The 19113-nt window shown below is 38.7% G+C and overlaps 1 protein-coding gene across 1 annotated transcript in view; it reads right to left on the bottom strand.

Moving 5' to 3' along the window:
* Nucleotides 1–19113, bottom strand: part of ITGA8 (integrin subunit alpha 8) — a 171380-nt gene that overhangs the window by 73326 nt on the left and 78941 nt on the right. The window contains exons 14-15 of the mRNA XM_057732743.1: nt 10078–10123; nt 7055–7162 (exon numbers count right to left, since the gene is read on the bottom strand). Coding sequence (XP_057588726.1) covers nt 7055–7162; nt 10078–10123 — 154 coding nt within the window. The remainder of the gene's footprint in view (nt 1–7054; nt 7163–10077; nt 10124–19113) is intronic.

Below are 19113 nucleotides of genomic sequence, written 5' to 3' on the forward strand. Positions count from 1 at the left end.
CTACAGAATACACTTTCTTCTCAAGTGCACACGGAACATTCTCCAGGATAGATCACATCTTGGGTCACAAATCAAGCCTCGGTAAATTCAAGAAAATTGAAATCATATCAAGCATCTTCTCTAACCACAACACCATGAGACTAGATATCAATTACCTGAAAAAAACTGTAAAAAATACAACCACATGGAGGCTAAACAATACGCTATTAAACAACCAAGAAATCACTAAAGAAATCAAAGAGGAAATCAAAAATATCTAGAAATCAATGACAATGAAAATACAACAACCCAAAACCTATGGGACACAGCAAAAGCAGTTCTAAGAGGGAAGTTTATAGCAATACAGTCCTACCTCAAGAAACAAGAATAATATCGAATAAACAAGCTAACCTTACACCTAAAACAATTAGAGAAAGAAGAACAAAAAAAACCCCAAAGTGAGCAGAAGGAAAGAAATCATAAAGGTCAGATCAGAAATAAATGGAAAAGAAATGAAGGAAACAATAGCAAAGATCAATGAAACTAAAAGCTGGTTCTTTGAGAAGATAAACAAAATTGATAAACCATTAGCCAGACTCATCAGAAAAAAAAGGAAGAAGACGCAAGTCAACAGAATTAGAAATGAAAAAGGAGAAGGAACAACAGACAGTGCAGAAATACAAAAGATCATGAGAGACTACTACAAGCAACTATATGCCAATCAATTGGATAACCTGGAAGAAATGGATACATTCTTAGAAAAGTACAATCCTCCAAGACTGAACCAGGAAGAAATAGAAAATATGAACAGACCAATCACAAGTAAGGAAATTGAGACTGTGATTAAAAATCTCCCAACAAACAAAAGGCCAGGGCCAGATGGATTCACAGGCAAATTCTATCAAACATTTCAAGAAGAGCTAACACCTATCCTTCTTAAACTCTTCCAAAACATAGCAGAAGAAGGAACACTCCCAAACTCATTCTACAAGGCCACCATCACCCTGATACCAAAACCAGGCAAAGATGTCACAAAAAAAGAAAATTACAGGCCAATATCACTGATGAATATAGATGCAAAAATCCTCAACAAAATACCAGCTAACAGAATCCAGCAGCACATTAAAAAGATCATACACCATGATCCAGTGGGGTTTATCCCTGGGATGCAAGGATTCTTCAATATATGCAAATCCATCAATGTGATACATCATATCAACAGATTGAAGGATAAAAACCATATGATAATCTCAGTAGATGCAGAAAAAGCTTTTGCCAAAATTCAACATCCATTTATGATAAAAACTCTCCAGAAAATGGGCATAGAAGGAAATTACCTCAACATAATAAAAGCCATATATGACACACCAACAGCCAACATCATTCTAAATGGTGAAAAACTGAGAGCATTCCCTCTAAGAACAGGAACAAGACAAGGGTGCCCACTCTCACCATTATTATTCAACATAGTTTTGTAAGTTTTAGCCACAGCAATCAGAGAAGAAAATGAAATAAAAGGAATCCAAATTGGAAAAGAAGGAAAATTGTCGCTCTTTGCAGATGACGTGATATTATACATAGAAAACCCTAAAGACTCTACCAGAAAACTGCTAGTACTAATCAATGAATTTAGTAAATTTGCAGGATACAAAATTAATGTGAAGAAATCTCTTGCATTCCTATACACTAACAACGAAAGAGCAGAAAGAGAAATTAAGGAAACTCTCCCTTTTACCATTGCAACAAAAAGAATAAAATACCTAGGAATAAACCTGCCTAAGGAGGCAAAAGACCTGTATGCTGAAAAGTATAAGACACTGATTAAAGAAATCAAAGACGATACAAACAGATGGACATACCATGTTCTTGGCCTGGAAGAATCAACATTGTGAAAATGACTATAGTACCCAAAGCAATTTATAGATTCAATGCAATCCCTATAAAATTACTAATGGCATTTTTCACAGAACTAGAACAAGAAATCTTACGATTTGTATGGAAATGCAAAAGATCCTGAACAGCCAAAGCAATCTTGAGAAGGAAAGACGGAGTTGGTGGAATTAGGCTTCCTGACTTCAAATTATACTACAAGGCTACAGTGATCAAGACAGTATGGTACTGGCACAAAAACAGAAAGGAAGATCAGTGGAAAAGAATAGAGAACCCAGAGGTAAACCCACACACATATGGGCGCCTTATCTTTGACAAAGGAGGCAAGAATATACAATGGAAAAAAGACAGCCTCTTCAATAAGTGGTGCTGGGAAAATTGGACAGCTACATGTCAAAGAATGAAATTAGAACACTTCCTAACACCATACACAAAAAGGAACTCAAAATGGATGAAAGACCTACATGTAAGGCCAGACACTATAAAACTCCTAGAGGAAAACATAGGCAGAACACGCTATGACATACATCAAAGCAAGATCCTTTTTGACCCACCTCCTAGAATCATGGAAATAAAATCAAGAATAAACAAAGGGGGCCTAATGAAACTTAAAAGCTTTTGCACAGCGAAAGAAACCATAAACAAGACAAGAAGACAACCCTCAGAATGGGAGAAAATACTTGCCAACAAAGCAACGGACAAAGGATTAATCTCCAAAATATACAAGCAGCACATGCAGCTTAATACCAAAAAAGCACATAACACAATCCACACATGGGCGGAAGACCTAAATAGACATTTTTCCAAAGAAGACATACAGATGGCCAACAAACACATGAAAAGATGCTCAACATCACTAATCATTAGAGAAATGCAAGTCACAGCCACAATGAGGTATCATCTCACACTGGTCAGAATGGCCATCATCAAAACATCTAGAAACAATAAATGTTGGAGAGGGTGTGGAGAAAAGGGAACTCTCCTGCACTGTTGGTGGGAATGTAAGTTGGTACAGCCACTATGGAAAACAGTTTGGAGGTTCCTTAAAAAACTAAAAATGGAACTACCATATGACCTAGTAATCCCACTACTGGGCATATACCCAGAGAAAATCATAATCCAAAAAGAAATATGTACCACAGTGTTCATTGCAGCACTATTTACAATATCCAGGACATGGAAGCATCCTAAATGCCCATCAACAGATGAATGGATAAAGAAGATGTGGCACATATATACAATGGAATATTACTCAGCCATAAAAAGGAATGAAATGGAGCTATATATAATGACATGGATAGACCTAGAGTCTGTCATATGGAGTGAAGTAAGCCAGAAAGAGAGAAATAAATACTGTATGCTAACTCATGTATACAGAATCTAAAAATACAGAGAATGGACTGGAGGACACGGGGTTGAGGAGGCGGGGGGCGAAGGGGAAGCTGGGATGAAGTGAGAGAGTAGCATAGATATATATACACCACCAAGTGTAAAATAGATAGCTAGTGGGAAGTTGCTGTATAACAAAGGGAGATCAACTTGATGATGGGTGATGCCTTAGAGGGCCAGGATAGGGAGGGTGGGAGGGAATCGCGGGAGGGAGGGGTATGGGGATATATGTATAAATACAGCTGATTCACTTTGGTGTACCTCCAAACCTGGTACAAGAGTGTAAAGCAATTATATTCCAAGAAAGTGTTTAAAAACAACAAAAAATAAAATAAAACTAATTGATGAAAAAAAAACCTGAAATAGCAAAAGCAGTTAAAATATTTCAGTGAATTTTAATGGGATATATAGTGTCACTGTGGAAATTGTAACTGATAAAAAATAGATGAAAGCATAAAAAATTACTATTTGTAATAAAATTATCAACATAACCATAGATTAAAATAATTTTACATACAGTATTTTGTTTAACACAATTGAGAAGCAATAAAAATCTTTGAAAAAGAAATAAAGTTATAAATGTGAACATTATCTCCTCCTTGTGAGAAGAATTTGATTGAAAAATGATGTTATCAGCTGAAGGGTTACTCGATTTATGAATTACATGTCAGTGTTATTCTATACTTCTTAGTTCCCCCTCTCTGTTACCTTTATATCATTAAGTGGATGATTTTAACTTTTTCATACAAGTTTAAATAACTGCTATGGTTTACTGAATTATTGATAACAGCACTCCAACCTAAACTTTTTGGTTTGTAGATGTCTTTAGCAGAAAAGAGTTGCCAAGCTGTAACTTTCAAAGCACTCTGCTCTGATCTAAAGAGAAAACCTCACTGAAATATTCACTCTGAATTTAGAAAAGCACTTATATTATGTTATATTATATTATATATAAACATACAAACGTATATATCACATGTTTTATACAACAGATAAGTAGGTACACTCACAGGTCTATACCTAATTATAACGCACACTGGAGTTGTCAGAGAAAGCTGTGAATTAGTATTAAATTAGAATTAAAATTTCAAAGCAGCACTTATGATCATAGTCAATATGAATAGGTCTGATTGGAACCAAAAAAAACCCATTAAATTAGCCCAGACCCCTCATCACATAATTTCTAACTGAAACTGTTGGGCTGTACTTCTCGTGTTGTCAGGAGGCAGGACAGTACCTTACAAATCAATCTAACGCTAGTCCTAACCTGATGCAAGAATGGTTGGAATAATGACCCTGTGATGTAACGGTGCTCACAGCCACGTAGAGGGAAGGAGGAATGAGATAAATGTGAAACAGAACTTAAAAGTACAAAGCAATTCATTTTTTAATATAACCAACTTAATACTCTTTCAATAATAGCAAATATCAGGTTTTACATAAGGTTAAATGTATCTGAAAAGTTTTTTTTCAAATTTGAAAATGGGATAGTTAAGAACTTTCAAATTTATAAAAATTTTTTACCAACTAGTTTTATTTTTTCTCATTAGATAACAATTATATGAATATTTATGGGCTGGCTTTATTTTGTTTTTCTAGTTTAGAAATGCAAGTAGCAGAAACTTTATAAAACTACACAGCTGTTTAAAAGGCACAGAAATTCACACTGAGGGAAATGGAGAACTATTTCCCAGTTAGAGGTTTACTTAATAGTTTTCAGATGTACAATACAAGGTTATATCAAATACAGACAAAAATTACAGAAGAGAAAATCAATAAATGCCTTTCAATCACTTTGGAAAAACTGAGCTAAATTCCCATAATAAATTTAAAAAGTATCCAGGAAACACATTTGAGACTGAGCCTGCTGTTAATTTTCTGTCTTCTAATACTCTGAGTCACCCATTCAAAATTTTTGCATGTGAAAGTGAAACACCTTTCGGAAAATGTATGCAATGGAATCAAATAAATAATTGTAATTTGCCCACATAAATTGTATTCCATCTAAGCAATCTGATTTAATGCAACAGTAAAAGAGTTCATGAAAAGAAAGAAATTTTCTTGTTTGAAAAGTAATATTCTTTCCATAAAACCAGAGTCCATAATCTGTTAAAAACATTGACATTTAAAAAAAATTCAAAAACCAAAATTTATTTAGAAAAGGTGATCTAGTTTGTAACAACATTTTATACCAAAGTGTGCCACACGCATATGCTTTATTTATTTATTTAAATATTTATTTATCTATTTTGGCTGTGTCAGGTCTTAGTTGTGGCACACGGCATCTTTGTTGCTGCATGTAGGATCTAGTTCCCTGATGAGGGATCGAACCCGGGCCCCCTGTATTGGGAGCGTGGAGTCTTAACCACTGGACCACCAGGGAAGTCCCCACACATATCCTTTAAAGAGCTCAGTCTAGAAATCCATTCAGTTATGAAGGTGTGAACACAGGACTATTGGGAGAAATACCAAAGTTTTAATACTTGTGTCCAAGTAGCACTCGTTCATTTCATGGTCATTTCATCCAGGGTTAGGAGAGATGCTGGCTTTTTCACATGTTTTTCTTGGATCAGGTTTTCATTGTATTATTTTATGGTTTCATACCATTTTAAAATGTGCTCAGGGCACTTCCAAGCTATTTTCAGAAGCTGCTTAAGGGGAAGACAGGCCTCCCTGAATCAAGAGGGCCCAGAAAAGAATGTTTTTCAAAGAATTCTTCAGGGTCCTCCACACCCTGCATCTTCCACCCTCAAAGACTTTGACTCCAGTATGAACCCCTGTCCAAGTCCATGAGCAACATGCCGAAACTGGCTGGGAATAACTTCTATGGGTCTAGACTGGTGTGCTCTGCATTCTGACTTTGCCAGGAACTGACCACATCATCTGAATTAGACCACATCTTCCAGAAAGTGGAGGCAAACCTCAAATGCTCCAAATATTTGTTGATTTTTCAGAGGATATACCCTAAGACATTGCCCAATATGACAGACTTCTGACCCTGGAGGACCTACATATTGAGAAGCAGAGTGGCATTTTCTTGAGCTGTGCTGAAGTCAAGTTCTTTTTCTTACTCCCTTCGGTGACTGACCAGATTCAGAAGGAACATTCTCGGCAGCTATATAAGCCGTGCTCTCCTACAGCCCAGCGAGAGGAACCATAATTCTACTGCTATTCCTGATGATGAGATCATGGCCACAAAAAGACAGCTGAGGATACAAAAATCTCTATTTTTATAACGTTTACCTTCTGTCTCACTGTATACATGTGAGGTTATAAAACTGACATCTATTTTCAGCACAGGAAACTGAGTAGTTTACCTCAAGCCTGACATTTTGGAAAAAAAAAAAAAGGACAATACATGTATCTGAAGAGTGGTATCATAAACATATGCAAATGCAAGCATCAAGGTATTTTATTATATTTTCAGTTTGGTTAATATTTATTTTAGCATGCCAAGATTCTAAAAGAGATCTCCAAGATTTGTTTGGTCAGGAATTTTGTGTTTTTGTTTCTCATTGTACGTGGAGCCTGTAGATTGGGGAAATGGCCTTCACATGATGAGTCGACAGCAAAAGATCAGCATTGTGTCAGAGATACATTTTTCCTTTTGAAAGACTAACTCCTAGTTACTCAGATTTGGTGCACAGACCCACAGCATCAGCACCCCCTCCGACCTTCTTCAGAAATGTCGCATCTCAGGCCCCACCGCAGAGCTACAGCCCCAAAAGCTGCTCGTTCACAAGATCTCCAGGTGACCTGAGTCCACGAGAGGACGAGAAGCATTGCACGGACTCACCAGGCCACAGATGCCGTAGATTCTGGAATCAGGCAGGTTTTATTTTCCAGATTGATGATCACTGGGTGCAGGAGAAGCTGGGCTCCCACCGTCACAACCGGCCTCGCTCTGCAGGGAGAAGATGCAAGGTTTTAACCAGCCCGATGAGCGGCAGGCAGGAGCTACACTCCACTTCTAGAGGCCATTGCCAACATTCCCAGCCCTGGTGCCGAGAATTCCCCTCACTGCATGAACAGGTGGGCTCCAGACTCAACCAACTACCGCAAAACACATCTGGTAGCTCATGAATGTAAATAAAAGAGCTGGGGGCCCGTCAAGTAAAGCCGCATTCACAGACCTGCTCTGTCTATGGAGTGGCTCACGGTATTCTGGCAACAGGACTGTGACATACTTCTCCTACGGGATCTGCTAGTCTATCCACATTCACATCTGAATATGAGGAAATACATCATTCTACAGTCACTCGTGTCGCATCTGTAAGTACTTGAGTTTTGCTAATTTTGTCACCATGTTGGCTGGTGAGGTTTAAATGTCGATTGGTAGTTTTCTAGCCAAGCTTTGCAGATTGAGCTAAACTCATGAGGGTGGGCAGACTCATTTTTTTGGTTTCACGCAGAGCAATGGTTCTCAATCCTGACTGCACAACAGAAGCGGGAGCTTTATCAGAAGCTTTAAAACAGAAACCAGGCCCAGGCCCACCACAGACCAGCTGAATCAGAACCCTCTGGGGGTCACGGTCCAGGTACTGGAATGTCAGAGAAAAGCTCCAGGTGATTCTCTTGTGCAGCCAAGTTTGAGGACAGGGTCTAATACCGAGTAAACGCAATCCCAACCACCCAGGTGAGGGTAAATCAGACAAGAAAGTAAGTCTTTGGGAAAAGGAACGGGGCAAGTTTTATAAAGCTTGGTGCCAAGATATGAGAGCTGGGAGCCAGATCTGCAGATGACAGTGTGAAATGATGCCGTGTTGCTTAAGGTTTCCTCTGACTGGAGGGAGGGCTGGGCCTTGGGGCAGCATGTTGTTTAGGGCACTGTTTTAAACAATTGCATGATTACCGTAAATGGTGCCCAATGGGAATTTTCCTAAACTCCTTTACGCTATTTAGCTGTGCTCTGTTACATGATTTTTCTTTTCAATACTGTGTTAGCTCCAGCATTTGGAAAAGCAGATGATAAGGCAGGATTAGACACACAAGACATTCATTAGGGCAAATACTTCTAAAGGAAAAAGGGGAGGGAGGGAGGAGGCTGGGAGCCAGCAGTCAGAGTGTGAAGTACGTCTGATCCCTGCAAAGGAACAAGGAAACAAAAGAGGATCTGGGAAAGAAGCTAGAGCCAGGGCACTGGGAGTCCTTGAGCCAAAGCTGCCTGCTAGTGGGGCTCCAGGTGGGCCTGTGTTTGTACCCCTGTTGTGTCTAGTAATTGGCTGGGAGCAGCTCATGGGAAATAGGGCCTTGTTGCAAGTGTAGATTCAGAGCATAGTGGCTGGACCACGAGTCAGTTTCACTCCAACAGCTCTGAGTGGTGCATCTTCACGGCCACCACAAACACAGCCCCATCCTTCAGGTACTTTGAGAGTTTCAATCACCTGATTCTCTACACCCTGAAGTGCAAACAGGCTGGTATAAATCAGCCCTCTGAGTGTATCTTGGGACCGATGAAGAAGACAGTCTTACCTACTTCAGGAAACCTACTTTAGAATCCCTCAGGGAGTGGATCTAGGTTTGTACTGTGTGCCCAGAACACCTGGGTTGGCCCTTTGCCTTTTGTCTTGATATTGTGACCTAATGTCTTGCATTCCTATAAAACATTTTTTAAGCAGAAAAATGAATAAATTTTTGAGTAATATCTACCAGTTATTTATTATTCAATGTACTTCACGCACAGAGTCTCACTCCATTTAACAAAAATAACCTTATAATGTAAATATTATGCCCATTTTATAGGCTCAGAAAGTTAAAGAAACTTGCCCAAGATTATACATGAGTGAGTGTGTGGAATGGCCAGGTTTTTGAATCCAGATCTGTCATATTTGAACTGTTGTTCAATCCTTGCTTTCGGAGGCTACCAATTCCTGGTATTGTCTATTCCCTAATTTAGTGTCCACACCTAATTAGTGAGGCCAGGGTACACAGTAACGTTCCTTCACCCCACATCGCTTATCTCTTTGCGTTTCCAAAGCAAAGACAAGAATTTAAATGCAGTAGCACCTGCATTTTACAAGTTCTCCTGAGATTCTTATCTTATTTAACATTGTGTTCATAGTGGCTGGAAGTCTCGCCCTGAGGTATGAGAACAGAAAGAAGGGCTGAAAGCAAGGGAAAAATACTGAGAGCAAATATTTCTCCAAACTTTAAAAAGAGCATCTAAATGTTCTCCAAAATAAAGAGTTGGGATTTACTCTTTAAGGCAAAACTAACAACAAAAAGGAAGTGCATTTGAAACCATCAGAAGAACATGTCCATGAGTGGAGGAATAAAGGAAATGTATTCATATTCAGTAAAACATTATTCAGCCATAAAAAGGAAATCTTGGCATTTGTGACGACACAGGACGCTGAGAGCATTATGCTAAGTGAAAAAGACAGAAAAAGATATATACCATATGATCGCATCTACACGTAGAATCTAAAAACAAAAATCAAAACCAAAAAATGAACGTGTAGCTATAGAAAACAGATTTGTGATTGCCAGAGGTGGGGATGAGAAGGGGTGATGGATACGGATGAAAGTGGTCAAAAGTACAGATTTCTAGTTATAAGGTAGGTAAGTTTGGGGGATGAAATATGCAGCATGGTGCCTATAGTTAATAACACTGTGGTATATTTGAAAGTTGCTAAGAGGGTAGATCTTAAAAGTTCTCATCATACACACACAAATTGTAACTATGTGTGGTGATGGATGTTATTAACTAGACATTGTGATCATTTTGCAATATATACAAATATTGAGTCATTATACCTGAAACTAACATAATGTTATATTTCAATAAAAGAAAAGATTTGCATACCATCAACCACATACCTGTAAACAGCTACTTTTCCTGTTCCAAACGCACCCACAATTAAATCTGAAAAAGACAAAAACACAAAACACATACACAGATTTTACAGAAACGATCTAAACATAATTATAAATAGCACATAGAGCATTCTGAAGTGCTGATTGCAGAGTGAGAGTCATAAAAATAAAAATAGCAAGGCATACCTTTCTAAAGACGTTTTGGAAAGGATACTGGAACTTCACTCTAACTCAGTATGACACGTAAATCAATAGATCCTCAACCTTTCTGGACTCAGGAAGGCCAGCCTTCTAGAAATGCTTCAGATACTCATCGTAACACCATTTCTCCTATCCTCCAACCCAAGACATGTATCTTAAAGGGGAAAAATCAGGTGCTAAGTGCCTCCTATGTACCAGGCTCATTACACATACTGTTTTATCATCCCCCTACCGGCAACAGCCCTATAAGGAAAGTAGTTTATCAATGAAGTGGGACATTTTGGCTGTCATCTTGCCACAACCATTTGCTCTTGACAAATATGGTATGGTTCTGGCAGAATTATCAGTACTATATGAAATAACTGACATATCATTACAGCAGTCTCTCCTCATTCGCAGTTTTGCTTCATGGGTTTCGGTTACCCATGGTCAACCACGGTCTGAAAGTATTAAGTGGAAAATTCCAGAAATAACTCATCGGTTTTAACTTGCACACTCTTCTGAGCAGCGTGGTGAAATCTTGTGCGGTCCTGCTCTGTCCTGCCCAGGATATGAATGACCCCTTGGTCCAGCACGTCCTGTCTGTAGTCACTTAGTAGCCAACCTGGTGCTGTAGCGATTGTTCGAGTGACCCTTATGTCACTTAATAATGGCTCCAAAGTGCAAGAGGAGTGATGTTGGGGCTTCCCTGGCACTCCAGTGGTTAAGACTCCGCGCTTCCCCTGCAGGGAGGTGGTGGGTTTGATGCCTGGTCACGGAACTAAGATCCCACGTGGCCAAAAATAAAATAAAAATAAATTTTAAAAAAGGAGTGATGCTGGCAGTTAAGATGTGCCAAAGAGGAGCCGTAAAGTGTTTCCTTTAAGTGGAAAGGTGAACGTTCTCCACTTAATAAGAAACAAAATCCTATGCTGAGGTTGCTAAGATCTATAGTTAGAACACATCTTCCATCTGTGAAATTGTAAAGAAGGAAAAAGAGAGCCGTGCTAGTTTTGCCGTTACATCTCAAATTGCAAAAGTTAAAGCCACGGAGGGTGAAAAGTGCTTAGTTAAGATGGAAAAGGCATTAAATTTGTAACAATAAGATATTTTGAGAGAGAGAGAGAGACCATATTCGTATAACTTCCGTTACACTATAGGGTTATAATTGTTCTATTTTACTATTATTGTCATTAATCTGACTGTGCCTAATGTATATATTCATCTTTACATATAGGAAAAAAACAGTATATATGGGGTTCAGTACACTCCATGGCTTCAGGCATCCACTGGGGATCTTGGAACATATGCCCTCCAGGATAAGCAGGGAAATACTATATAATAATATTAAATAACAACAACAATGATAATAAATAGCGCATAGTGAACACTTATTCTAGGCCAGGAATTCCTTCAATGGATTTATTTTAACTGATGCCTAACAAGTTAAGAAGTCTTACATTATTAGCACAATTTTGCAGAAGAGTAATTTGAGGCTTAGGGAGGCTCACCGATAAATGCACTGAAGTTCATACAAGTGCGTAAGAGGCGAAGCTGGGCTACAGCGGTGCTGGACCCCAGAGCAATCTTAGACTATCTGAGCAGTGATGTTCACGATGACCTCCGTGGTTGGCTCATGTATGGGTAGAACTCTGTTTTTCTTAATCTCATTTATAATGGTTACTCTTTCTTGGTGGGTGCAGTCAAACAAGAAATGACCATGGCTATATCTACAGCGTAACATTTAGATGTAGAGATGGGATAACTGGATTGGGAAGAAATAATGGCCACAAGAGAAAACGTACAATCGCTGAAACTCTACTCGGTTAATAGGACAGAAGTGAAAATGAAAAAAAAAAGAGAGAGGAGGGGGAACTTCTTTGGCTGTGCCATGTGGAAAACCAATAAAGGAATTAAACTGGTTTAATGGAATTTGTACAGGAAGATGATTTGTAGCCACATGCCCTTGGCATTCACCTTTCCAGAACAAAGGAACTGGTCAGACTACAAGCAACTATGATTCTTCTCTAGGGGCTTCTCTTAGCTGGGCCAGGGCATCGTCCTCAGTCCATGATGGATGGGACCTGGATGGATAACTAGGTACACAAGCTCACGCAGCTTCTTTCCTAGGGTGGCTCTGAGGCATGTACTTCGCTGTCTCCCAGACCTCCCCAGCTAGACAGAGCCCTAGTTGCCCACCCTGTCAGCCTGTTGACAATAATCTTTCCTTTCCACATCTCTCTTCCCCACTCCCTTAGCAATGATTTTGGGGGGCTGTTTCTCAAACTGCTTGTCTTCTCATCCTTAATATCTTCTCTAAAAGAACCCAAATTAAGAGACACAATAATTCTTGTTAAAAATGTTTTTTAAAAAATGGACTAGAGTAACTTCAGGATTAAAATCACAGTCCAAATAACCCTTGTTACATTGAAGCAACGTAAGTGTCTGTCAACAGATGAATGGGTAAAGGAAAAGTGCTGTGTGTATGTACATATGTATATATGTGTATATGCCTATACACACACAGTGGAATATTACTTGGCCATAAAAAAAGAATGAAATATTGCCATTTGCAGCAACATGGATGGACCTAGAGATGATCATACTGAGTGAACTCAGGCAGAGAAAGATGAATATTATATGATCTCACTTATATATGGAATCTAAAAAATAATACAAATGAGTTTATATTTTGAGATAAAACCAGAAAGAGGCTCACAGAAATAGGAAACAAATGTGTCATTACCAAAGGGGAAAGGGAGGGGGAGGAATAAATTAGGAGTGTGAAATTAACAGGTACACACCATTATACATAAAATAGATAACGATATACTGTATAGCACAGGGAACTATATTCAACATTTTGTAATAATCTCTAATGGAAAAGAATCAGAAAAAAAGTACATATGTCTGTATAACTGAGTCACTTTGCTGTACACCTGAAACTAACACAGTATTATAAATCAAATATACTTCAATTTAAAAAGTTAGAAAACATCTCTTGTTTTATAGATACAGAATCAGATACAATGACAGGCTCAGGATTGGACTCCAAAGCTCCATATTTTAAAAGATGTGCGTGCTTAAAAAAAAAAAAAAAAAAGATGTGCGTGCTAATGTTTAATAAGCAAATGAAGGTCATCTAAGGAGCTCTGTCTGTGAGATTAAGGAAAACAGTAAGGGGACTTCTCTGGCCATACAGTGGTTAAGACTCCACGCTCCCAATGCAGGGAGGTTTGATCCCTGGTCAGGAAACTAGATCCCACATGCTGCAGCTAAGGATCCCACACGTGGCAGTGAGGATCCCCAGGCCGCAACAAAGACCCGGCACAGTCAAATAAGTAAATAAATATTTAAATTAAAAAAGTAGGGCTTCCCTGGTGGTGCAGTAGCTAAGAATCTGCCTGCCAATGCAGGGGACACAGGTTTGAGCCCTGGTCCAGGAAGATCCCACATGCCATGAAGCAACTAAGCCTGTGCCACAACTACTGAGCCTGAGCTCTAGAGCCTGCGAGGCACAACTATTGAGCCCACGTGCCACAGCTACTGAAGCCCGCACATCTAGAGCCCATGTTCTGCAACAAGAGAAGCCACCGCGATAAGAAGCGTGCGCACCACAATGAAGAATAGCCCCCACTCGCTGCAACTAGAGAAAGCCAGTGCACAGAATCAAAGACCCAATGCAGATAATAAATAAATAAATAAATAAATAAATATATTAAAAAATAAAACACAGGCTAATGTCAATTACAACTAAATTCTGTTGAGTTGCAAGTGCACTTGAAGGTATTGGGAGAGAAACACACACACACACACACACACACACACACAGAGGCTCAAGATTCAGAGGCTGCATTGTGATCAGACTGTCACTACAGAGGAGCAGTCAAGAGCCACCCTCCTGACGGTCAAGAGCAGGGGGCCTTTTTCTTTGGGTGCTTTGACTCCTAGGCCTCAGGGTGGGAATTTTCCTACTCTGGAAAAATAACTGGCAAAACAGGCCACAATTTCTTTTTTCATGAGAATGTGGCCACGGGTATTCAGAGGCCAAGAAAACAGTTATCTACCACCAAAGTATGTGTGTCTTTTGAGACACCACCTTGATATTGTGCCTGCTGGAAAAGGCCAGGAGCATTGATGCTCAGGACCTTAAAGTTATCAGATTTCTCTAGGGGAGGAGGATGGATCTGCTGATTTGTGTTTCTAACTAATTTGTCCTTCCAAAATATGTGATTTGCTTTAACAAGTACTATGTGATACATATATATATATATATATATATATATATATATACACACACACATATATATATATAGGCTGTTATATATATGCCCCATATATACACACATATATTTATGTTCATGTATATAGATGTATATACTTATATGTATATATGTGTGCATATATATACATACATATATACACACAATTTTTAAAAATTTTGCATAATTCTGTTATGCTTAGGAATTTGTACCCCCCCGCCCCGGCCAGGACTTTTACTGTATTCTTTTTATTTTTATTTTATTGGAGTATAGTTGATTTACAATGTTGTGTTAGTTTCAGGTGTACAGTAAAGTGATTCAGTTATACATATAGTCATTTTCAGATTTTTTTTCTCATACAGGTTATCATAGAACATTGAGTAGAGTTTCCTGTGCTATAGGACCTTGTCGGTTATTTTATATATATAGTTGTGTGTGTACGTTCATCCCAGGGAATTTCAATGATAATCTGATGACAAATTTTGGTGCTAATATTTGGATTCATAACTCTGCAAACTTTTTCCCTAACTTTGACACAATAGGTCTTATACCTTTATCTAATGTTTACTTTCCTTTCTTATAGAAATTTCTTAAAAGCAGATTCTGAAAACAAGCAAACAAAAAATCTTGCCTTTCTTTATACAAAAACACTTAGCATTTTTTTTTTCCTTGAAGAAACATTTGGCGACTAAAACTGGTTCTTTCCCCTTAATCAAAAACTGTTCTAAAAATGCTGGAGTCCTTTGTTATCACCTCACATTGCCCGAGAAACATAGTTTATTTTCCTTTTGGCTTTTGATGGAACTGAGTACTTTTAAGGATACAAAAAGGGGACATTAGCATCAGGGCAGGATCAGTTGGCAAGAAAAAATAACCCTAAAAAATGTGAGGTCATAGGAGATGTATTACACCTCTGTTTTGTATTTTATTTCTCCAAAATCGTTGTTTTTAAATGAGGAAGAAGAGCCAAGTCTTTAAAGTGGTACTTGGACTATAGGGTCTGATTTCGTTCATTTCTGAAGGAAATTTTAGAGTTGGAAGAAGTTCAATGTGAAAATATCAGCTTTGTTCTGAGTGTGGATTTGAGGTCTGGGTCTAGGTGGGCAGGGGACAGAAAGGAGGGAGTGGAAACTTCCTAGAAGGAGGCAGATGGGAGGGGAAGATAAAAGGAAGAGTGGTGACAGGATTAGATGAAAGAGTCTCCCAGAGGTGTCTCATGAGGGGGGAGACTCCATGGTCACCCAAGCACTGACATTTCATAAACTGTGAGCCTTCTAATCTGCTACCTTCCTTCTTCCTTCTTTTTACTCTCTTATCTTCTTAAGAAATATACAAGTGCTGAAGTCTCTTGCTTAAAATGACCATCAAACACCTCCTTTTAAATTTTGGAATTAGGGACTTCCCTGGTGGCGCAGTGGTTAAGAATCTGCCTGCCGATGCAGGGGAGGCGGGTTTGAGCCCTGGTCCAGGAAGATCCCACATGCCTCGGAACAACTAAGCCCGTGTGCCACAACTACTGAGCCCGAGTGATGCAACTACTGAAGCCCATGTGCCTAGAGCCCGTGCTCCGCAACAAGAGAAGCCACCACAATGAGAAGCCCATGCACTGCAATGAAGAGTAGACCCCGCTCGCCACAACAAGAGAAAGCCCACATGAGAAATGAAGACCCAACACAGCCAAAATAAATAAATAAAATTAAAAAAATTTAAATTTTGGAGTGAAAAGACATTAAGTATTTCAGAACAATTTCTGGATAGTAACAGTTGCCATAAAGAGCTTCCAAATAAATGAGAAACATGGGAATGTGAACCTGATAGTTGTGTGAAAAGATGATGATGGCTCAAAAGGGAAGAGTCCTCCTTTAAGCATGACCCCCCAAGTGTAGAAATCACAAGGGAATTTTAAAATTGAAGCTTCTTTTTAAAAAACTGAAGCAAGTTCTAAAGAGACATGAAAAAAACAGGGGAAGATACTTATAATGAGACCCCTGATCAAATGGGAATATTTTTCAGTGCTTTCAAGAATGTCTGGTACCTATGAAAACATAAATGTTAATTATTATTTTTTTAAAATGTTTCTCTCGTGTTCAGTGATTTATTTATTTATTCATTTTATGTATTGGCTGCGTTGGGGCTTCAGTTGCTGTGCCTGGGCTTTCTGTAGTTGTGGCGAGCGGGGACTACTCTTCACTGCAGTACGCAGGCTTCTTATTGCAGTGGCTTCTCTTGTTGCAGAGCACCAGCTCTAGGCATGCGGGCCTCAGTAGTTGTGGTGCGTGGGCTCAGTAGTTGCGGCTCATGGGCTCTAGGGCACAGGATCAGTAGTTGTGGCACACGGGCTTAGTTGCTCCGTGGCATGTGGGATCTTCCCAGCCCAGGGCTGGAACCCGTGTCATCTGGCCAGCGGATTCTTAACCACTGCACCACCAGGGAAGCCCTTAATTATTATTTTTCACCCCATTTTATGACAGACTCATACAAATTAATAATAAAACTACAAGTAGTCCAATATAAAGATAATAAACAGGCAATTCACGTGAAAAGAAATAGCTATGACCAATAAATACATGAAAAGATGTTCAACCTCATTAGTCATCAAAGGATTACAAATGGAAGGAACAATGAGATATCATTTTTGACCTCTGAAGTTTGAAAAGGTGCAAAGTTTAGCATTAGGCAGAGTAGAGAGAAGAGGAGCAAGAACTCACATGCTTTGTTCGAGGGAATATAAATTGGCACAGTTTTCTTAGATGGCGCTTTGTTGGTGCATATATGACAATGCAGACCTTTGACCCAGAATTTGCACTTCTAGGAATTTATCCTGAGGATTTGCTGGACAATTGTGCAGAGATGTATCAGACAAAAGCTAATCTTCTAAACATTTTAAGTATACTCATTTCTTTGTTACAACAATCCCATGTCGTAGATACCGTAATTATCCCCATTTTAAAATGGGGAAATTGAGGTTCAGAAAAATTAAGTAGAGTAAGTGACAGGGCCAAGTTTTAAACCCTGGCAGTCTGGCCGTTACCAATTTTTGTCCCTGTACTTCCCAGGAGCATAGCTACAGGCTACTTTTTCTCTCTTTAAAGAATCTTAAAATTCAGGTGTATTTTACATACAGTAAATTTCATCCTTAAAAAGTATCCTAATATGTGGAATCTAAAAAAGTGTACAAATGAACTTATCTACAAAACAGAAATAGAGTTACAGATGTAGAAAACAAACTTATGGTTACCAGGGGGTAAGAGGAGGGAGGGATAAATTGGGAGATTGGGATTGACATACACACACTACTGTATATTAAATAGATAACTAATAAGGACCTACTGTATAGCACAGGGACCTCTACTCAGTACTCTGTAATGGCCTATATAGGAAAAGAAGTACATGTATAACTCATTCACTTTGCTGTACATCTGAAACTAACATAATATTGTAAATCAACTATACTCCAATAAAATTTTTTTTAAGGTATCCTATTCTCAGAGCTTTGATAAATTCATCTGGTTGTGTAACTACCAACACAACCAAGATACAGAGCAATTCTGTCACCCCAAAATGTCCCCCATGCACTTTGTAGTCAAGCCCGCCCCCACCCATAGCTGTCTGTATCCTCCAATCTGTTTTCCAGAATGTCAAGTAGATGGAGACATACAGTATGTAGACTTTTTTTTTTTCTTTTTCACTTTGGCCTTTTCTAATGATTTTTTATTTTTAAAAATTTATTTCATTGGAGTGTGGTTGATTTACAATGTGTTAATTTTTTCTGTATAGCAAAGTGACTCAGTTATACATATACTTTTTCACTTTCTTTTCCATTATGGTTTATCACAGGATATTGAATATAGTTCCCTGTGCTATACAGTAGGATCTTGTTGTTTATCCATCCTATATATACTAGTTGCATCTGCTAATCCCAAACTCCAATCCCCCCTTCCCCCACCTCCCCTTTGGCCACCACAAGTCTGTTCTCTATGTCTGTGAGTCTGCTTCTGTTTCATAGATAAGTTCATTTGTGTCATATTTTAGATTCCACATATAAGTGATATCATATGATATCTCTTTCTCTTTCTGACTTACTTCACTTAGTATGATAAGCTGTAAATCCATCCATGTTGCTGCAAATGGCATTATTTCATTCTTTTTTATGGCTGCATAGTATTCCATCATATATATGTACCACATCTTCTTTATCCATTTATCTGTTGATGAACATTTAGGTTGTTTCCATGTCTTGGCTACTGTAAATAGTGCTGCAGTGAACATTGGGGTGCATGTATCTTTTCAAATGATAGTTATTTCCAAATATATGCCCAGGAGAGGGATTGCTAGATCTTATGGCAACTCTATTTTTAGTTTTTTGAGGAACCTCCATACTGTTTTCCATGGTGGCTGCACCAATAGTATGCAGCCTTTTGAATCCAGCTTCTTTCACTCAGCTTAGCGCATTTGAGATTTATCTACCATCTTGCATGTGTCAGCAATTCATTTCTTTTTACTGCTGAGTCACATTCCACTGTGTGGATGGCTCATGGTTTGTTTATCCATCCCTGGCTAAGGGGCAGTTATGCTGTTTCCAGTTTTGGGGAAATCA

The sequence above is a fragment of the Hippopotamus amphibius genome, chromosome 4 (assembly GCF_030028045.1).
Source record: "Hippopotamus amphibius kiboko isolate mHipAmp2 chromosome 4, mHipAmp2.hap2, whole genome shotgun sequence".
Classification (NCBI taxonomy): Eukaryota; Metazoa; Chordata; class Mammalia; order Artiodactyla; family Hippopotamidae; genus Hippopotamus; species Hippopotamus amphibius.